This window comes from Schistocerca americana, chromosome X (genome assembly GCF_021461395.2).
Source record: "Schistocerca americana isolate TAMUIC-IGC-003095 chromosome X, iqSchAmer2.1, whole genome shotgun sequence".
NCBI classification, from domain to species: domain Eukaryota; kingdom Metazoa; phylum Arthropoda; class Insecta; order Orthoptera; family Acrididae; genus Schistocerca; species Schistocerca americana.
In genome coordinates this window covers 989,963,455-989,987,253 of record NC_060130.1, presented here as the reverse complement: position 1 = coordinate 989,987,253, position 23,799 = coordinate 989,963,455, and the positions used below count along the sequence as shown (strand labels likewise).

Genomic DNA, 23,799 nt, shown 5'->3' with positions numbered 1-23,799 from the left:
TGTAAATAAGTAGTTATCTTTTACACATACTGCTTTGATTTTTGGTGAAGTTACTTTTTGTCATTGGTATAAGTATTTCCCTTACTTTCTTTTAAAAAAGCTGGTCCGCCTATATACAGTTTTGTCATGATGTAGAGACTGTAGTTGTATGCATACTGAACATCATGAAAATAGTAAAGCATGCACAAATACACCAAATGGTAGAGTCTCTTTTGACATGATGGCATGACGAATTTTTTACCGACACATTTTACACCATTTTCACTGTCTATAGTATGCATATAACTGGTGTTTATACATTATGAAAAATCTGTTTGTGGGCTAATTTTCAAATCTGAAGATGTCAATGATTTGTCAAAAATGATAATTTAATAACTAAGTGATCTTCTCATAATAAATAATTATATGATAAATAAATCTCTCTAACTTTTCTCACTATTTTATTCATGTTCACATATTGTGACTTATTATACTCTTTTTCTGTCAAAATGAGTTTGATTTTAACTTCAGTAAACTTTACTTTCTTGTTATTCTTGCAGCACAGATCCTGTTCTAATAATAGAATAAGGTATTGGTATATTTCATAACCTGTCACATGTTTCCCTGCATATATTTAGCTCTTGACTGTGATGGCACTGGTTTTGTATTGATAAATCTTATTGAATTATTGTGACTCTGCTATGAAGAAAATTGAACCGAAAACATATAATTTACTTTAGTTTTTGGCTTCTGTTGCCATCATTTGTATTTCCATGTGACACACAACAAATTCAAGATTCATATTAGTCTTGTTCTGCAAGTTACCAAACAGTTTAGAGGCAGTATCAGCTTACTATGAAATCAGCTTTTGAGATAGTCCACTTATGGTATGGGAATCTGGAATTACATTCCTTCAAAATATTTCTGACAGAAGACTTTACAACTCCTTTTACCCACATATGTAAGCAGTTATGGGCAGCACCATAAACTGACAGAAATAATTTTAGGCACTGTACACTGGAGTCAGGAACTGGGCTAAAGGAGTTGTGAAGGAAGTCCCTCTCCATTAAGGTACAAATGAGCAATACAAATTTTATTTGATGATCTGTTTTGTTTTTTGATTGTTACAGTGAGAGACTTTTACAATTAAGTGTTACAACAGTTTCAGTGGAATACATTTCTTTAATAAAAAAAAAACAAACACTTGAAGAATCAAGGGAAAAGTATATTTCGCCTTCCCCATACGACCTGCAGATTTCTCATTCTTTCAATGCTCATTGGCAACTGAGTAAATTGAATTACACCAAAAAGTAACAAAGGGTATTTCAGTCAGTTTTCCCTAGATTTCAGTTACATAATACAAATCTCAGACTGTGATTTACATCACATTTCATTTCTACAAGGACTTCATGTATAAATAAAAAAATACAACATACAAACTCTTAAATAATTTATTTCAAACAGTTGTGCAATCTCAAATTGTCCGTTACATAACTGTTAACAGTCTTTCAGACAAATACAACCTGGCCGAGTCCAGAAATCATTCTCAACTAAACACAGTAATTTATCTTTCCAGGTGACTTATCTGACATTTATTTACATTACATACATATATAGATACATTCCATTCTCAGAAAACATTACTTCGGTTACATCTTACGGGAATCGCAAGGGGTAGGGAAATGACACAAAAATTTACAGTATTCCGATGCACAGTAAGTCAGGAGGAAGGGTACTGATATTACACTTTTTGTGGGAGTTTGGTACACACAGAAGATAATTGTCACACATTTCACTACAACATACAACAAATACAGACCAAACCAAGGAATTCACGGCAGTCAGCTCTTGCAGAACCTACATTTCACTCAGTTTCTGAAACTGACTACCAGTGGTCTCCTTTAGTTCAATTCATATGCATTTAATGTGGATACATATCTTATATAATATAACATCCAGTTTACAACTCTGCTCTGAACATATAAATTTTATATAATGTAACATTGACTGACAATCAGTAGTTTTACACAAATTTGCATAATTTGACATCCATGTTAACTTACGCAGTTACACAAAGAGAACACACAGCACGATAAAACCAGGGGAACATATACGATTCTACAACTAAGGAGGGGTAGCATCAGATAAGCCATCATTTTCTATTTGTCAGCTAGGGGGAAGGGAGTGGCATCAGGTAACGGAAGAAATGCGTGATCAGTGAGTAGGAGAGGCTTCCATCAACCTCGACACCGACATAAAGGAATGTGTGTCCATCTGCGTTGTTTGATCACAGATGTCTCTTATATTACATCTTTAGTCACCATTCTCATTGTGGATCTCTCCTGAAGGATTTCACATTTAAAACTTTGGAGTACACTAATTGTGAAATTATTACACTTCATTTTTAGGTGACCAACACCAAATCACATCGAAAGTACCCAAAACTTCTACAGTTCACTGAGCAGGAAGAGCAAGGGATGGCCATACAATGAAAGATAATGCATATTATTACACGTTTTCAGACAGTATCAAGCACAACCTACTTATTCCTAGTTTCAGCATACAGTGGCAGGGATTCGACCAATTATTTCTCATCACAAGATCGAGACTCATTCCACAGAAAGTAGTTGCCTAACATTCGCTGTAGGCTGTGTCTGCCGGAGACCCATAAGGATACCGGTGTTCACGATGTTCGCGGTGCTCACGGTGGTGATGCCGCCGGCGATGGTGGTGGTGGTGATGGTGAGACTGTTGCTGTGGCTGTGATTGGGGCTGTGACTGTGACTGTGGCTGTGGTTGTGACTGTGGCTGAGACTGTGCATGTGCATGTGCATGTGCATGTGCATGTGCATGTCCATGTCCATGTGGATGTGGATGTGGGTGTGGATGTGAATGTGAATGTGGCTGTGGCTGTGGCTGCGGCTGTGAATCTGACTGTGACTGTGACTGCGGATCTGATTGTGAGTGTGGATGTGACTGTGTCTGGGTCTGGGACTGTGGCTGGGGCTGTGACTGTGACTGTGGCTGTGACTGTAGTTGTGGCTGTGTCTGCTGATGCTGCTCTTCACAATCGTGTGGATCGTACCCATGAATTCCATAGTCACGAGTGTCGTAGTCGCGAGGGTCGTAGCCACCGATGCCGTAATCGTAACTATTAGCTTCGTAGTCACGTGGATCGTAATCACATGAATCGTAACGTTCAGGTTCCAGATGGCAAACGACTGTCTCACCGTCAAGTACAGCAACTGTGCGAGCATTGCGTGCACGTGGTGTAGTCGTGTCACGATCGCCACCCGAGATTAGTGGCCTGTGGTCCAGGCCGCCGACGCTACCACCCCTCAGTGTCCCAGCAGTTGTACCCGCACCTCCACCACGCCGCCGTGAACTACTTCCTGCACCTCCGTGCACAGGCACGACACCTGCTCGTCGCCCGACCTCCTCGTAGACGGGATCGGCATCACGGATTTCGGTGTAAGTGTGGTTCCAGGGACTAGGAGAACGTGGTGCTCCACCGACATTCCCAGCAGTACGGGCTTCCCTGTCCCGCACAGCCGGTTGCAGACGTAACGTACTCGGGTTAGCACTTGTCCCAGAGTCCTCTTGCTCAGAGCCACCGTGTCCAGAATCACGGCTGTACGATTTAAACGAAATGTTCTGCAAATGGAAAAGAACACGTAAGTATGTTGCTGAAACAAGTATATTCGTACCGTAACAAATATTTATTGCTGAGACCTCATCTGTATGTTACATAGTGGCATAACATTGTACACTGACACACGAATTCGTGCATTCAGAAAATAGCTCTTCTTTTAATAATGATCATGTGCCTGCAAGTCTGTCTAATATGTAAAGGGTACAATTTTACCAATGATTAACAAAAGAATATTTCCTGAAATGGCAGCACTGTAAGAAGAATACCCAAAACAAACACTTTTTATTAGAAAATATTTATGAAAAATTTGTGTTATTTTACTGAGCAGAGCACTTAAAGTGTGTAACAGTTTTGTACATACTTAAATCGTATTTTCAGGAAATACTGACAAAATTTCCAACTGACTGTATATCCTCATCCCTTTCCTTATACACGACATAATTAATCAAAGTAATGGCAGTTATAAGTCACAACATTCATTACTCTGCCCTTCCCTGTGGTGGTTTAGTCTACAGTTTGTACAAAAATAAATGCTCCTGTTCATTAAATTAATATACAACTAATTTTTTAACAATTCCTTGTTATCTCTTCCTGTGTATCAGCGGATAAATATCGGATTTTAATTCCTGGAGCTGTAGAAGGAAAAGCAAACTATTTTCCTGCACTAGTTTCCTATACACTTTCTTAGCTCTTTCTTTTTGGTGCTTGTCACACAAAACTTCAGCTTCTCCCAGGCACATATTTTAACACTAGTGTAGCTGCTACAGCGCAAGAGAAGTTTCTGTTTTTGCAGTACACACACAATTATTTATAAAATTAATATAAAATTTAACACACAATAATTATATGAAAAAGAAATATAGTTACTGCATAAGTAAGAAGTGTGTGTAAATTAAAAGACTAATGCTATTGCACATCATATCAGACTATAAATTTCTTGAACTGATTTTCTCCATCCCACTGTGGCACATAAATTTGCTAAGACTGGCACATGCAGTAGAAATTAGTGATACGACTGTCACCATATCCAGCAGCAGTGACTGCAAACCAAGCCCCCAAAGCGCTGCCTTGCTGTTGCACACCTTAGGCAGTTCATTCTAAGAGAAACATGCAAATAACCATGGCCCGTGTTTAGTGTGCCAGCATCAAGATAGGCTTTAATTTAATAAGCAAAACTGAAGCACTTGAAAACTGTTTTAGTAGTTAATGTAGCCATGAATGTGTGCAGTATCAAGTGAAAGACTTTTTAAATCTGTCTACATGAACCACCACCACCACTGATTTAAGTTTAGAGCATGCATAAATATATATATCGGAGAAAACAGTGATATAGCTCTCTCCAAAAGTGCCTACTGTAACTGATAACCAGACAGTCTGATGGTTATATGTTGGTTGGACAGTCTCTTGGCAAAATAATAGAATCTTTATATAACTATCTAAAGTCTGCCTTTTTCAGTGACGTTAGTAATTTACTGCTCATAATCCATTAATTATTTTTTTAAAGTCAAGTACAGTAAAATGCAGTCACAAATATCAGTCTTCACATTTCTGATTTCTGTGTGTGTTACTGCTCAAAAATCTTATTAAAATTGCATCTGAAATAATTAGTTTAATAAGGGACAAATTCCAAATACTGTTGCAAGTCATAGTTTTAGAATTTCTGAATTAAATTTTGTGTGTTCATCATTATCACAGCACTATTCTTTAAAAAAAATACACTGCTTGAAACAAAACAAACACATAACAGTTCAATGAAAGCATGAATAAGTCCTCTGAAATGCAACATTTCATCATTTGTTCTTAAAAGAACAGAAATCTTTTAATGGAAAATGTGAGTACCCTTGTGTAAGTGGAGGGTACTGATATGTTGCACCTAATTAATTTCCTTTTGGCATGTAAACCATTTCCTGATGAAGAACCTTGGTTTGTTTCCTTCTGACCAAGTACAAATGAGACAGCTTACGTTAATTGTGTGTGCCTATAGCCAAAAAATTATATTTCTATCAGAACATATAAAGTAAAAACTAAGTTTAACTAAAAGGATTTGTTGTCTTTACCTAAACAATTTGTAGCACCGCTTATAACACTGAAGTTTGTTAATAGTCATGTTAAGCAAATGCTGAATTGCTCCTTCATTTGTTAGCTACTTACCCCTCTCTCTCTCTCTCTCTCTCTCTCTCTCTCTCTCTCTCTCTCTCTCTCTCTCTCGTGTGTGTGTGTGTGTGTGTGTGTGTGTGTGTGTGTGTGTGTGTGTGTGTGTGTGTGTGTCCGTCCCAAAATAAGAGAACAAAAGTCAGTAACAGTGATCGCTCGTTCTATCAAGTTTTCTATATGTGTAATCATTTCTTTCTTTATTTTACGCTTCTATTGCATGTTGAACTGAACTTAGTCATAAAAGAGTCCTCCAAAGAGCATCTCACCCATTACGGCTGATAAAATCCAAAACATCGACTTTCAACTCCATGCGCGTCAAAGAAAATCATTCACTCGATGATACTACATTGCAGAGAATGTACTACCATAAATCTTCAAAGAAAAGAAGTTCTGCTAAACTAATTTACAAAATACCTTTGATACACAAAGTCTGGTCAACTCTAATGTTTTGTTAGAAAATAGCTACATAAAATGAAAATGTCTACTAGACAAAATAAGGCACAGAATTATCATACTGCATTTCCCTTCTACTCTCTTCACTGTTGCCACCACTGTATGTACAGTCACTCATTATATGAATGTAGACTTACTTACAGCTAGCACTTATTTTACTTGGTAGCATACCTCCCACAAATGACAGTGATTTGATTTTGTGTTCCAGTCAGGCACAAAGTTTTAACTTGTGACAAGTTACTATTCCAGTGCATAGTCCACAAATATCTCATCATTTTTCAGTTCCTAATTTATGCAATTATCTGCTGCTTAACACTTGGGCTACTCTACAACGAGAGTTATCTTCTGAAATACCATTATTCCTATTCAATGTGGATTTTCCATTGTAGCATCATAATTTTGATGGAAAGGTAGTCAGTGTACCAACAAGCAAGTGACTAAAAATACAAATTACTAATTTTTACTATTACTAAACTGTTCCACAACATTTAAATGTAAAATTGTTCTACTTAAAAGGACTCTGTTGTTAGAATGCTATGACATGAAGGAAAAACCACTCTAGATTACTACATCTTTACAGCAAAGATCTCTTTCAGTGACAAGGTACAAGAGATCTGCAGCTACTCTACTCATCTTAAGGAACTCCCAGTTTTAAAAATCAATCTATTATTTATTAGTTGACGTACACTTAAATTTAGCAAAAGGCTTCAGGTGACAGCTACTACTCCCAACACCCATTCTTCCTGAAGTACAAGAACAAAGTTACTACACCACCTGTTTTGAAATAATTGTTTCAGGAAATGTGGAGGACTTCATTATAACTATAATCTGTATTTTTACATTTTTAACATTTCATAACAAATTAAAATTTCATGGCCTTTATATCTGTACAGTCATCAACAAATATGAATCATTTGAATAATACTTAACTAGTGACATAAATGACAAATACAAGTATGAAAAACAACAATAAGGATGAACCAAATACAACATTTTAACTTAAATGCATGAACACTTAGCAAAAATGAATGGATCTAAGCTTGCATGTCTTCCCATATAATAATTCTGGTTTTGTAGGGTGTGATGATGATCATAGTGAGGTGTGCTGGCAGGGAAATAATAAAACCATAAAATTAATGAATTTCACACCAAAAGCTGTATAACAGAATGTATGCCAATAAAAAGATATGCAAAATTCTACAACAGAACTTTTTTTCCCAATCTTTTCCATTTGTTATACACTAGAATAAATTATTTCTATGCTAGGTACTACAGTTAAAAACAAAAAGTAATTAAGAACATCCAGAACTTAAAGAGCTCTAAAAAGCAGTATTTTCACCATAGAAATGAACTGAAAGAACTGTTGTTATGGAAAGACAAGCTCTGTGTACTTGCTCCACATAGTGACACACGCAATTAAAGAACATTACCTAGAAAAGAAATAAAGAAAATATGAAAAACAGTTCAAACACTGAAGTTTAACTTGTGAATTGGCTTGTTTCTGTTGATGAGAAGGAAAAAAGTATAATACAATTAACACTTTGAAAAATTTAACTATCATTTCTCAGTTTCCATTCAGTTATTGACTGTACATGAGAAAGGAAAATTGTAAAGTTCTTAGTAATTGGTTTTCAGTCACCAGGAAAAATAAATTAAGACTATTTCTCCACTAAAAAATGGGATAAGCATATAGAATATTGCAGCCATCCCGTAAATCAATAATATTTGTTAAAATTCCATCTGCATTGGATTTTACTAACAACAAAAGATCAAACAGCATGTAAATGAGATCATGTAAAAATTCTTCCTATTCCACTGCTATTTTTATAATTCTCCCATTCTATGCATATTTCGTACCCACAATTCATATTACCCAGAGAAGTTATATGATGTTATTTTTGAAAAGTCTAACAATAACAGATAACTCTGCAGCAGAGTAAGTCGTGCATGTATGTAAAAATCAAACACGAAGTTTTGGAATGGATGGTACTTTATCTTGATCAATTACTATTTGCACAGTTATATGCTGGAAGAGAGTGAGGGTTGTAGCAGGTCAACAGACATTTGGAATTAGTGGTATTATCAGTGAAGCAAGTTATGGCCACAACAATTTGTGGAAGAGGTACCAGTTTTCAGTCAGGTATTAGAATGTGGCATAACAAAAAATGTACAAGTAGCAGCAGCTTAACAAAGACTGGCCACGTGTTCTCTTCATTAGTAAGGTAGTCTTTTTAAATGGAATGTGACATGTTTAGGAATTTTTTGAATGTGTACATTAAACAGACTGCACAGACATGTAGTGCTCCGATGGCTATATGCCATCAGATGATGAAAAACAAACATAAGGGAACGAACAGGAATTTAATAAACAAACCTAAATCAAACAATGAATCTGCTTAAATTCTTCTTAGGTTTGCAGCCAGGTGGTTTTACTAAAAGGGCATGATATTTTGCTACACAGTATTACAGGTTTCTTCAAATGATGCAGAAACATTTTGGAAAAGAATGAATTTGAAATCATATTTAACTGATGAGTGTGCAAAATATTGTGCTCTTTCAACACTATCAGGCTGCAAGCTTGAGAAGTATACAAATAATTATTATTCCATGAAACTTTATAGGGTACAACAAATATCTGCTTTCAAATGAAATTATATTGAAATAACATTGACCAACACAATCCACAGCAGTCCTGATAGAATTAGCACAGACAATACTGCTACAGCAGAATGTCTTGCCATGAAAAATAGGAAAAATATGACCACGTTTCAGTACTGAGAACTGCAATTTGCAGCACCATATATTATTATATGAATTTAATTTCTCACTTTATAATAAACAACTACATTTTTACTATAGACATCACCACTGCCAAATACTGTCATCGACATTTTAACATGGCCAGAGACAAATAACACCTTGCTTCAAATAAAGAGTAAGGTGCTTTTACAGAATTAAGAAGAAATCTGAAATATGTCTGTTTTCCACTGATCAAGTCAAGATATGAAGGAAGCACCAACACTATCACTCTGTTTAACATAGTGTTGTAACATTCAGGTCATCTTCTGCCACTAAATGTCTAATGACATACTATAATGGGAGACACAACAAGCACATCATAATTTTCCGATCATAAGGACCTTTCAGGAATAACCAGGCAGAAACAATGTTAAATATTCAAAAGGTAATTGGTAGCTTCAATGAACTGTCTAGAGAAGTCCTTCCACTTCATCTGATACTTCTTTCATATTACAGAATATTTATTGTGTTACTCAAATTAAGTTGCATGCTAAAATGCTAAAATGTTGCAATAAACCAACAAATGGGGCTAGAGAAGAATGTAATGGACTTGACTCAAGGGTGAAATCTAATCCCAATGATCTTTTCTTGTTCCTTTCAGTTAACTTCGAGTGTTTACAATTATGTTTGGCATGAATATGGTTTTGTGCATGTCAAAAATGATACAACTCAATTTCTAACATTCTTACCAAGAATTCCAGCTATATCATCACTTTCCCACTTCACTTCAATTTGCATCTCTAGTCATAAAACATATAAAATTGATTTTACACAAAAAAGTATGATAATTCTTTATGGGCTGTACACCTCAACAATTTCAGTTCAGTTCACAACTTGAACTTTTCTTTCCATATTCCATTTGCTTTGGGTTTCTTCCCTATCAGTCAGATATCTACAACACAGAAAGGAGCACAGAGCTCAGACAGGTTGCTTATAGGATGCACGAAGGAAAGGGTCTGGCAGCGTGCACGGTCACAAAGACTGACGCAGAGAAGCATGCACGTTAGGCTCACCTTTGACATCAAAGATTTACGGAGCGATGCCAGGTGCCCAGTGGAGGCTGGGGTCAAGGTTCGGAGAGAAATGGTATTTGATTTAGGTTCTGATACTTCATGTTCTGAAAGGACAGGGCAGTGAAGGGGGGAAACACACACCTCGACGGCCGGTTCCACATCAATCCGGATGTCGCTGTTGAGACCGTTGGCTGCAGTGCCGAGGCAGTCGTGACTCCGCAGTGTCAGCACATACTGAAACACCCACATACCTCAGCCAGCACCTCACATGAACGTGTACGTGCAGCCACTGCTAGTCCCGGTTCTTCAGCAGCAGTTTTGAAACATGATGGATGAGACATTCAAATAATTCTGAACCTTACATCTACAACTTCAAACTAAGTTGTCAGATATTTCAAATCACTCAAATTAAGAAGACACCGTGTGTGTTTTGTGATGAATGTCTGTTGTCTAGTGAGAATGTCTAATGATCAGAAAATATGAAATAATGTTACAAACAGAAATGGTGTCACCCACAAGTCACCACTTTCGATGGATGATGTTTCTGGCCAAATAAAGAAAACTGTGTGCCTCAGTCTTAATAACATTTCGCTACTGTAATACACATATCTTGGCAAGACAGTTTTACGTTGACTGCTTTGTTATTGTGGATGCAGTCTTACCACAGCATATAGCAACTTAAAGTAAGTTGCACGAAACCATAAAAGAACAAAGTTGAGAATATACAATGAAGTTGATCTTTACGACATATCAAGGAATACTACTAGATTTGAGACCTGTAGACAAAATACTGCAACAGCAGATGACCTACACAAAATAAGCTTTTCAAATCCAAATACCATAACAGAGTTCTTTACTGTCAAACAAATAAATATTTTACTGTAAAAGTTGGCAGTATAAGTAAGGGTGGAAGAATTGAGAAGATTTCATGAAATGGTTGCAAAAGTAACCTCATACATGTAGCACACACACGGAGAACATCCATTTTATAAATGCTCTGCAGTATCTTTTGCAAGTAATTTTACTAATGAGAAAAATCTACACTCCAACCAGATTATTAATTCCTGTGTATTGTGAGTGAACTTTCTTTTCCACTGAGTGAAGACAGTCATCATCTTAGACCACAGTTTCTCTTCCAAATATAAATTCTGAATCAATGTGAGATAATATGAAATATAGAGGCTACAGTCCTGAAAGTAATAGACTCAAGTTATGAATCTAAAGTTATCTGAAGTATTGTATGATTAATACACACACTTTCTATCACAGTGTGTTCCCAAAGCAAATACACATAACAACCATATTTAAAAAAATTCTCTCAGAGAGAAAGTTATCAATGGAATGAAGTAACCATAAAGGGTATTTCCCATAAGCATATGTGAAGTCACTGTTATGGTCAAATAACTATTTTCATGAAAAGACCATATGAAAAAGAATGGGGAAAAAGAGGGAGTGGAAAAAAGAGCACATTGGCTGAAGTGAAGAAAGGGGAGATTGTATAAATTTGATCTCTCACAGTAACATCCTTATCAGTTCAGACACAGATTACACTGTGGTACAAAGAATGAGGATGGAAGAGCCACGCATTACTATTGAATTATCACTTGCTGAAAGCACTGAAGTGCTGAACGAAGTAAGAATCAAATACAAAGGAAAAATTCTCATGCTAAAAATTCACTAATGTCCATCTCCAATGGAATACAATAAAATCTGTCTCCAACAAAATGTGTAATACATACACCATAGAGAATTTCTGTGAATGTTGATTAAATCATGAAAAGTATTACGGTTCATAGTCTTGAAAAATGTAAGGAATTGCATTGAAAATAGTAGGTTACCCTTTGTGTGAAACCAAACACATGTATAATGTTGAATGAACTGAAAATGTAATTCGAGTATAATAATTATTGGTCTTGTAGGCTTAGTGTTGGTACACAAATCCACTGTTTAAATATCTTTATACAAATATTACCTGACTCAATTAAAACTTACTTACAGAAATATATTCTTATATTCAGTATCATAGTGCCACAGTTGCTAGATTTGTTCTTCCATTCCAGGCTCCAAAATTGCTTCAGTTTCCAGAAGCAACTATGGCACTGCAGAAGCACATCATATTTGATGTACACTGGTTTAAGTAATACTTACAAACAACATGTTATAATTTAGTTTTTCCTTCTCAGTTATAAGGCTACAAAAGTGGCACAAATGTTATATAAACATGGGCACAGCATTCACGTATCAGTGTATTCAGTTCTATAGATGAAAGCTTTCTTGGTAGAACATGTTTTATCTGTGAGCATAATGACAGTCAGTAGCTCATATTTACTCAGTTTCAGCAGACTTTTGAAGCACACGGTATTTTTATCAGTAAAGTACTCCAAAAAGCCCACAGAAGTGCCGACCCAGCCACTCCCAACACCACACGGTGCAGCGCAGCGCAACCGTTAGCTCCGTGCCGACATGCAAAAGCCACTACACTAGGCGAGGCAGGCAGATTAAGGCGGGCCCCACCACAGCGGTCGAGCGGTCACTTCGACGGGGCCTGGCCGCCCGACAGAATTGCCACAGCGTTACCTTGAGCGTGCCGGGTCGCAGGGACGGGGGCGCCGGGGCTGTGGTGGGGCCGCGCCCGAGCGAGCGCCCGCGCCGAAGTCGAGGTACCCACGCTAGTGCCGTGCGGTGACAGGGCCGAACTGTCCGTCGAGTGAGAGTTGGGATTGTTGGCAGCATAGCCCGAACCAGATCCCGAGCCCGATCCGGAAGCCATGCCACGTCCTCCGTGCTCCTTGGCTGCTCCGCTCCTGCTGCTCTTCTTCCTACACTGCAGCCACGGGTACCTCCGCACCAGCTTCCTGTATTCCTTTCGCACCTGATAAAAGTCACCAGTTTTGTAATTTCTCTCAGGTTGTTAAGTTCAGCTATTCTTATTGAATACTTTACACAGGATAAGATCTGAATCTAATTCTTGTGCTGAAATGTTTTGCATAAAATACAACAAATTAACACAGTTTCTATCACATGCATTTTGGGATGAGAATTTTTCTGTTTGTACTTAAAAAAAAACTCATGCTGACGACAGCAGAAATATCATGACAGTATGCTATACTGATAAGATAACTGAAGGAAAAGGAAAAGGAAGAGGAAGAAGAAGACGAAGAGAAAGAGAAAGAGGAGGAGAAAAAATTGTACTTTTAACCTTACTCCCATGATAATGAGTTAACTAGTGGATATTAATGATTCCAAGTACATTTCAGTTCTCCTTTAAATGCAGTTATTCATCTTATAACACAGCTGATCAAATCTGACAAGACATTTTATTAGAATTACCTGAGGTAGCTAAAAGCAGTGGGCAAAGATTCGAAGAAGAATTTATGTGACTAAATCTTCAATATTTTACCCCAGTGTACTACCTGCTCCTTTTTTCTAGTTGTATTCTGGTCATAACCCTACACAAAAAAAGAAAAAAAAGGAAAAAATCCTGGGTCAAATCTTAGGAGGAGTACTGGTATCAACATAGTGAGGGTAAGGAAAATTGACCTAGTCCCATACTGTCACATGGGATTACATAAATAACAGCCATCAGTTCTGCACCAGACGGACACCTTGAAGCCAATGAAAATATCCACTAAAATTAAATTTCAAATACACTCCTGGAAATGGAAAAAAGAACACATTGACACCGGTGTGTCAGACCCACCACACTTGCTCCGGACACTGCGAGAGGGCTGTACAAGCAATGATCACACGCACGGCACAGCGGACACACCAGGAACCGCGGTGTTGGCCGTCGAATGGCGCTAGCTGCGCAGCATTTGTGCACCGCCGCCGTCAGTGTCAGCCAGTTTGCCGTGGCATACGGAGCTCCATCGCAGTCTTTAACACTGGTAGCATGCCGCGACAGCGTGGACGTGAACCGTATGTGCAGTTGACGGACTTTGACCGAGGGCGTATAGTGGGCATGCGGGAGGCCGGGTGGACGTACCGCCGAATTGCTCAACACGTGGGGCGTGAGGTCTCCACAGTACATCGATGTTGTCACCAGTGGTCGGCGGAAGGTGCACGTGCCCGTCGACCTGGGACCGGACCGCAGCGACGCACGGATGCACGCCAAGACCGTAGGATCCTACGCAGTGCCGTAGGGGACCGCACCGCCACTTCCCAGCAAATTAGGGACACTGTTGCTCCTGGGGTATTGGCGAGGACCATTCGCAACCGTCTCCATGAAGCTGGGCTACGGTCCCGCACACCGTTAGGCCGTCTTCCGCTCACGCCCCAACATCGTGCAGCCCGCCTCCAGTGGTGTGGTGACAGGCGTGAATGGAGGGACGAATGGAGACGTGTCGTCTTAAGCGATGACAGTCGCTTCTGCCTTGGTGCCAATGATGGTCGTATGCGTGTTTGGCGCCGTGCAGGTGAGCGCCACAATCAGGACTGCATACGACCGAGGGCACACAGGGGCAACACCCGGCATCATGGTGTGGGGAGCGATCTCCTACACTGGCCGTACACCACTGGTGATCGTCGAGGGGACACTGAATAGTGCACGGTACATCCAAACCGTCATCGAACCCATCGTTCTACCATTCCTAGACCGGCAAGGGAACTTGCTGTTCCAACAGGACAATGCACGTCCGCATGTATCCCGTGCCACCCAACGTGCTCTAGAAGGTGTAAGTCAACTACCCTGGCCAGCAAGATCTCCGGATCTGTCCCCCATTGAGCATGTTTGGGACTGGATGAAGCGTCGTCTCACGCGGTCTGCACGTCCAGCACGAACGCTGGTCCAACTGAGGCGCCAGGTGGAAATGGCATGGCAAGCCGTTCCACAGGACTACATCCAGCATCTCTACGATCGTCTCCATGGGAGAATAGCAGCCTGCATTGCTGCGAAAGGTGGATATACACTGTACTAGTGCCGACATTGTGCATGCTCTGTTGCCTGTGTCTATGTGCCTGTGGTTCTGTCAGTGTGATCACGTGATGTATCTGACCCCAGGAATGTGTCAATAAAGTTTCCCCTTCCTGGGACAATGAATTCACGGTGTTCTTATTTCAATTTCCAGTAGTGTATATTATTGGGGAACATTTGAGACTCTGCATTAATTTCACTTTCCTTGGAAGGGATATGTCCTTTGAAACACATGATCCTGGGTACACTTTCTGTGAGCCAGTATCCATTAAATGTTGCTTTCTACAAACTGACACTGAAATTATTCGTTTGTCTGTCTGGCAAGACAGGAAGTGAATTCGGCTTCTGGAGGTTTTTTTGTTTTTTCTTTTGTGTGTGTGTGTGTGTGTGTGTGTGTGTGTGTGAGAGAGAGAGAGAGAGAGAGAGAGAGAGAGAGAGAGAGAGAGAGATGAGGAGGGAGGAAGGGGATGTGAGGAAGTAGCTTCTCTCGCCTGCCAATCACTGGGTTACACTCATGGCTTTCCCAGAAAAATGCCATTCCATTGACTCTACATTGTTCCTCTCCTTTTTCAGTCATTAATCACAAACTGTAGAGATAAGTTCCTTTCCTGCTCAACTAATGGACAGCAAGCACCATTCTGATTCCTGCACCATATATTCTTTGAAGCATTACATTCCCTTAGTGAAATACATACACCAAAAAAAAATTTTACATCACCTCATTTCCAGGAGCTCCAGAACCTGTGCAGAAAATTGGAATAGAGAGCAACATAAACATCATTTCCGCCCTTTTTATTGTGCATGAAAACCACACACTGTATGTTGTACAACCATACAGTGAGACCTTCAAAGGTGGTGATCCAAATTGCTGTACACACCGGTACCTCTAATACCCAGTAATACGTCCTCTTGCATTGATGCATGCCTGTATTCGTCATGGCATACTATCCACAAGTTCATCAAGGCAATGTTGGTCCAGATTGTCCAACGATTCGGCGTACATCCCTCAGAGTTGTTGGTGGATCAAGTCATCCATAAACTGCCCTTTTCAATCTATCCCAGGCATGTTCGATTGGGTTTATGTCTGTAGAACATGCTAGCCACTCTAGTCGAGTGATGTCATTATCCTGAAGGAAGGCATTCACAAGACATGCACGATGGGGGCACGAATTGTCATCCATGAAGACAAATGCCTCGCCAATATGCAACCGATATGGTTGCACTATCGGTCAGAGGATGGCATTCTAGTATCGTACAGCCATTATGGCGCCTTTCATGACCGTACGCGGCCCCACAGAATGCCACTCCAAAACAGCAGGGAACTTCCACCTTGCCGCACTCGCTGGACAGTGTTTCTAAGGCATTCAGCCTGACCAGGCTACCTCCAAACATGTCTCCGATGTTTGACTGGTTGAAGGCATATGCGACACTCATTGGCGATGAGAACATGAAGCTAATCCTGAGTAGTCTATTCAGCATGTTGTTGGGCCCATCTGTGCAGTGCTGCATGGTATCATGAATGCAAAGATGGACCTCGCCATGGACATTGGGAGTGAAGTTGTGCATCATGCAACCTATTGCACACAGTTTGAGTCATAATACAACATCATGTGGCTGCACGAAAAGCATTATTCAACATGGTGATGTTGCTGTCAGGGTTTCTCTGAGCCATAATCCGTAGGTAGCAGTCATCCGCTGCAGTAGTAGCTCTGGGGCGACCTGAGTGAGGTACGTCATCGACAGTTCCTGTCTCTCTGTATCTCCTCCATGTCCGAACAACATCGCATTGGTTCACTCCGAGATGCCTGGACACTTCCCTTGTTGAGAGCCCTTCCTGGCACAAAGTAATAATGTAGACATGATCAAACCGCAGTAGTGACTATCTAGGCATGGTTGAACTACAGGCAACACGAGCCATGTACCCCTTTCCTGGTGGAATGACTGGAACTGATCGGCTGTCGGACCCCCTCCATCTAACAGGTGCTGCTCATGGATGGTTGTTTACATCTTTGGGCGGGTTTAGTGCCATCTCTGAACAGTCAAAGGGACTGTGTCTGTGATACAATATCCACAGTCAATGTCTATCTCCAGGTGTTCTGGGAACTGGAGTGATGCAAAACTTTTTTTGATGTGTGTATATGATCCACAGAGATGATTTAGTGATTACTTATTAATGTTCTCAAAAGATTTCTCTGACGCATTTTCTGATTTATATATTTGATTTGACATAGTAATTGCTTCAATGTTAGCTCTCCTAGTGCCTCATATACTTGTTACTATATAGCATAGTAGTTACTACAGTGACAAATGGAGATGCGTATGCTAGTATGCATGCAAAACCACTTATTTCCTAACATGTGTCACATAATGACACAGGGACCATTCACTACGTTGCTTTTCACCACAAATTTCTGTTGAGTGCATCATCAGGTTTGTGACTTGTCACTTACATTTAATCCATGACCTCGTCTAACCATCACTTTTTGGGATAACCATCAGGTTGACTTCCTCCTATGTCATAATGGAGGACAGTTCTGCCATAGATTTGTCATAGCATTTAGATACATTGAGCATAGTATTTTGGAATATTGTCCTGGTATCCCAATCAGACAAGTTCAAAAGACAGCCACAAGGCATGGACCTAGATGACAGCAGCAAGGTGGCATTGCTAATCCTTCTGAGTGCTGCTCTCACTGCCTCAGTGCTCAGTGCGGGGCACACCTCATGCCTATCGGCACCTACCGTCACGCCATAAAGCTATCAGTGCAAGGGTCTGTACATCATTTGTGCTCTGACTGTGTTCTCATATCATTCCTTGTACGCATTATAGCTGGATTTCAGATATTGCTATGTTTAGGCTCTTGATTTGGTTTGCATTCCAGACTTGTCATTCTGTTGTGCTGAACTGTTGTTTGTCCATCACTGTTGTTGACTTTCATGGTTTTTGGAGATTCACCATCGACACTCTCAGCCACTGTCTCCTGGTCATGTCAGACTCTGGTAACCATAATTATAGTCACCAGGAGATGGACTGCACAAATTGCACTTGTTGTAATGAGGTCCTGGGCAAGACCAGAGATTTGAAGTATGGTTTAGTAAGATACTGGTACAGGTGAGGCCCATTCTAGCAGTTTCATTGTCCCTTATTTCCAATCAAAATTAAATCATTTTGCTTGAATTTTAAAAAAAAGCATATGTTTAGAAAGAAATGTAGAACATAACACTGATAATCATGCAGTACAAAACATGAGAAATTAATTAAGAAATATGTGTAACTATTCAGAAGTTGTTAACCATTTAATTTTTTACATGTCATTGTTTTGAAAATAAAACGAAGTAAGACCAAATAAGATAAAAATCACAAAAAATGTCTTTTTTCTTTCTTATTTCAGTTCTACAAACTTTTTATTACATCATTTAAATTTAGTGGATCAGCAATTTCGAGCTCAACTGTGAAAGTGGCAAAACTGATTAGATGATTTTCTGTAGTTGACTGTAAAAAGTTCTAAATTAATTTTAACTTAGAGAAACTCTTTTTGTGAATTGCTACAGTTATTGGTGTCATCAGCAATATTCTTAAAGGACTAGTAAAATATGGGTCAAAATTTAACTTTGTAATTAATCTCATTACATTGTGTAACAGGACACTCTCCACTAGCATTACTTTTCCTCAACAGTAACTGTTGATACCAGTATTATTTTTTGAATTTTGGACAGGTCAATATAAACTCAGTTGCTATTCTGAAAACTTTCTTATAATTTTATACACAGTATGTTGTATTTCAAGCTAAAATTTATGAAACTGAATTACTTTGTAAAATGTTTTAGTCTTGATACTACTAGTTCTGAATGTACAGTTAAAATAATGTTTTTAGAAACATGTGAAATTGTGAACTATTGGCACAATACTTTAGTAGTTACTATGCTTATTTCTGGATTCATTTACAAAATAATAATCAAAAGTAATAATGTAACAGAAACTAGTAGAAATTCATTTGTTAAGAAAAATTGTAAACCCTTTGGAATATGGTTACTTTCACAGAGTGTGAGTCTCTCTGATGTGATTGGACGATTTTTGTATTTTGTGCTAGCAATGTAATTTTGGCTTTGTTAATGTGAAAAATCAAAAGACTGTATGATATACTAAAATATGAGAAAATGGAGTTACGTAAAAACAAAAATTCTGTAATAACAATCTTCAAATTTATTTAGATTACTCCAACTGCAAGGACCTAAAATGTGACACTTTCAGCTTCACGAATCAGACCACTAGACAAGAAGAACTGGAGCCAACTCTACATGACAAGTTAAGTAAACTAGAAAGTTTACTGTAATCTTCGCTCCTCTCAAATCTCCATAAAAGACTAATGTGGACAACAGATGGGATTAAGAAGGAGGGGATAGATTACAATTGCTTAGATTTCCTTTTTTGTCGAAAGGTGCAGATACTGCTGAAATTTCCTCTGCTAACTGTAGCCCATTTATGTCAACAGATCCATCACCTGTTAAAATATATTCTAAATCCTTAGTATTTTAATAGCATTTCTTTGGATATGGTATTTAAATCATATATATTATATAAGAATTGAATATAGTTACTATGGTTACTAAGTCGTTTATATCTATCATCTAACACATTTTGTGCTTGATCAATTGTTAAATTTTTAAAAATGTATTTATTTTGTTCTTTTGGATCTTTGATTGGTTTATCTCAAGCTTCATATGAGAACTTCCTTTTTATTCTTATGGTGAATTCTTATGTGAATGGCTCACAGCTACCACTTGCCTTACCGCAAGCCATGTAGCGATAGGTCACTCAACCACGACACTGGTGTCTTGCAGCAAGAAAAGAGAACCTTGACCACCACAAAAAGTGGCAAAGATCAACCAGATGCTCTCAATTGTGCACCAACAGGCTTTGCGCAGTGAGACATGTCATCATCATAATGAAAATTTAGATAATTGAAGTGATGAAAACCACTCACATAACTACAACTTAAATTTTATGTTTGCACGCAGTAATTTTTTTCTATTACTGAATATTTAACACATCATTATTATTATTCTCACATTTATTGCCAAAATGGTGCCTCTAAATTTTGGTGCCCTGGACAAATTTGCAGGATGACCGCCCCTAAAGCAGGCCTTGTGTACAGGTCAGGCATGAACTACCACATTCCACATTCCACATTCACATTCACAACCCTGTCACCATTTGCAAACAATTGCACTCTACCCATTACCCAATGTTTGGTGTACTACGTTTTGCTTCGTGTTATGCATTGCTTGCTGTTTTCTTATTTTTAAATGAGTGGTGAGAATAATCCTGGTCCATGACAGGATTCGAATATGACCGCCAGAAGGGATTGGCAATCCCCATGATCATTATGTCATTTCTGCTTTTGCATGAGAGCAGAAAATGCACAGTCATAGGCTGCCAGCTCTGTGAGAGGAGGATAGAACCTTATCTCCTGCTCTGTTCCACTCCCTTCATGCGGTCTACGTTCTCGTTTGTTTACGCCTGCTATGTTATAGCATCTGTATTCAGTCAAAACTTCCAATCAAATATTTTGGAACCGCACCAGTAGACAATAACTAAATAATACAATTAAGTATCTCTTTCTCCTTCACTTTAATTTATGTGACAAAGCACAAGCACAGAATTTTCCTTCCAAAAATGTGTGTAACTTTGTACTTAAAGCAAAATTAAACTTTATTTATTTATTTATTTATTTATTTATTTTTTTATTAACCTGGATGGTCTAAGCTTGGACACAATGTGTAGTTAATGTTTCTGCCAGAGGAAATACAAGATTGCATTTTAAAAAATTTAATACTTAAAATTTCACTACTACTTTTCTAGTCCAAAATCATTTACGGCTGAAGTTGTATTTCACACACAGTAACCTACAGTACACACTTCTAAGATCAAATACATCAAGAGATAATAAAATACTTAATACAACAGATAGAATGTCTGCCAGAACAAAAGCATTTTGCATCTATGTGCATACTCTGCACAGTATTAGGTGGAGAGTACATACTGCACCAGTGTTATTTTACCCTCTTCCCATTTTGTTCATGGATAGTATATGGGGAAAAGACTGTCAGTACCAACTCTGTACGAACCTTAATTTCTCTCATTTAAGTGATATGGTCATTACTCAAGCTATTATGGAAGGAAATACATTAGTGGAAGTAATACATTTTTACACTCTTTTTGGAACATGGGCTCTTGAACTTCTGTGTGGAAGGCTCTCTTTGATGCACTAAGTGCCCCCCTTTGCAGGTTATTGACATTTCTATGATATTCTCACACCGACTAATCAAACCAGTTATCAGAAGTGCTGCTCTACTTTGAATGTCTTGTGTTAATCCGACTTCATAAAGGTCCCAGTCTGATGAAATATTACTCAAGTACTGATCAGAGGAGGAGGATATTGGTGTTTAATGTCCCGTCGACAACGAGGTCATTAGAGATGGAGCACAAGCTCAGATTAGGGAAGGATGGGGAAGGAAGGCGGCCATGCCCTTTCAAAGGAACCATCCCGGCATTTGCCTGGAGTGATCTAGGGTAATCACGGAAAACCTAAATCAGGAAGGCCAGACGCGGGACTGAACCGTCGTCCTTCCGAATGAGAGTCCAGTGTGCTAACCTATATCCACCTTATAGGTATTCATTATTCCAATCAGACTTCCAAGGGCTCCAGTTCTATATGATGCCTGTAGATTCCATGATACAATTCTTATATTCCTTGCTCATAGGGTTGTTCATGTTCTCAGGGTTCAGCACCTTGGAGTTGAGAGTCAGAACTGAGTAGGAGAAGCTAAGTGACTTTGACTTGCTTAAAGTCATACTTTGTGCATCACTATCCCATTTGAACCCCACCCCCTGTCCTCTCAACCCTTCACTATGCACCACTCCCCACTGACTCCAGTATCTGTTTATCACTTACCTAGGCTGTGCACCTGCCACCCTGCCAAAAGTATTCATAGCCAGCAAACCTACTGCCTCCCTCCAAGCTGCAAGCTAGCAATAACATCCCCTCTTACTGTCTCTCACATCTCTCCCCTCTACACACCACACCCAACACAACCCTCACCCCAACAGTCCACCTGCCAAAATGAAGTCCTGGCACTGTTTGTCCAGCTGGCAAAAAGTAGTGGTGCAAGGTGTGTATGCTGGAATCCAAAAGCCAGCAAGTTTTCTTTCTCTTTTGTGTGTGCCTATTGAATACTCAATGTTTCTGCCATTCAGAGAATGGTGCCCTTCACTCCAACAGTATTTACATTCTGTCAGAACCTTCTGTAATATACAGAAGAAAGATTATCAGAGTGATAAAGTTAGCTAAATGCAGAGATTCAAGTCTGCCACTTTTTAAGTCTGGAAATAATCCCTCTGCCTTCTTTGTACACACTAATGGCATCTCAAAAGAAAAAAACATCTTGAGATGTGACTGTGATGTTCATTCTTTTGAAATTAGGCAGAAGCTTAACCTACACATAAACATAGTAAGCACAAATTTACACCAAAGTATATCATTTTATAGTTCTGTTATTACCTAAATGTGTTTCAACTCTTTATATGCTATCTTCAGTGAAATATTTTTTTCTTTCCCACATAACTCTACTACTTGTCTATATTGGTAGACTATGAGAATGTATGGTGGGTATAAAGTTCCCAGCATCCATAAGTAACAGTGTCATGTGCGAAATGAAATTAACAAAAAATCCCAGTGATAATAGCACATTAAGTACTGAAACACATTTGGGTAATAACAAAACTATAAAACAGAGTCTTATACAAGGCAGAATTTCTCTCCAGCAGCGTTTTGCAATTCAATCAAAACTAGTTTTTACCTCATTCTACCTGAAAGATCTTTCACCACAGACTACCTTTCTCCTCAAGACAAAACAGCTTAACATAAAATATTACTAGTGGACCATATGTAACAACGCATATGTAAGCTATATGTCATGAATCATTAATTTCTATTAGACACAAGTATGAAAATTACAAATAAAATAACAGCTGAAACTTGAACATTCAGCCAAACTCAGATGTTGTCATAAGACATAAATTAATACAGAATCTGATAGTACTGTGAATCTCAGTCTAAATATGTAGACGGCAAATACCCACAGATTTGTGGTTTATCAAAACTTATAAATATCACTGGCATTCCAACAGTTGATTTACAGGCTACATGCACGAAGAAAGATATTTATGAAAACCGAGCCCTAGAACAAAGCAGTTATAGCAAACAAGTAAGAAGAGCATATATTTCATGGAATGCAATAAGTACGGATTGGTTACAACAGATATCAGTAATATTCTTTTAGAGACATGTTTCTTTGCTGATTGCAACTCTCTACACATTAAATTGCATGCATAAAAATCAGGGACAGAAACAGTCAGCTTTTGACAGGATTTTTTTATGCCCAAAATTCAGGGATCATGTATATTCAAGAATGAAACTGATACACTAAGGTGGGTAATTTCTTAACTAAATACTCATGACAGCATATGATAATGTGCTACGAACAGAACTCAAATTCAGATCTTGGCATTGAAGATTGGGTTGTTTTTATTAAATTTCAGTCTGTAGATTGACTTCTTTGACAATGTTTTCACCATTTTAATAATGGGAGCTTGTAAGAAATAGTTAAAGAGATAAAACATTGCATTGGATCTAGGACAAAAAGGTTTTTCCCCAGTGTCATATTTATGTGACAGCACTTACAACAATTACTTGTAATTGTGTTTTCTATCCAAAACATCTTTCAAATCAAATATCAATTATTTGGTGATCTGGACATAACATTAACAACAAATA

General features: G+C 38.6%; 1 protein-coding gene across 1 annotated transcript in view; it reads right to left on the bottom strand.

Moving 5' to 3' along the window:
* Nucleotides 1–1,416: 1,416 nt before the first annotated feature.
* The window catches only part of LOC124556427 (latrophilin Cirl), a 799,014-nt gene continuing 776,631 nt past the window's right edge, over nucleotides 1,417–23,799 (bottom strand). Inside the window, exons 17-18 of the mRNA XM_047130383.1 lie at nucleotides 12,719–12,922; nucleotides 1,417–3,633 (exon numbers count right to left, since the gene is read on the bottom strand). Coding sequence (XP_046986339.1) covers nucleotides 2,611–3,633; nucleotides 12,719–12,922 — 1,227 coding nt within the window. The 3' untranslated portion in view covers nucleotides 1,417–2,610. The remainder of the gene's footprint in view (nucleotides 3,634–12,718; nucleotides 12,923–23,799) is intronic.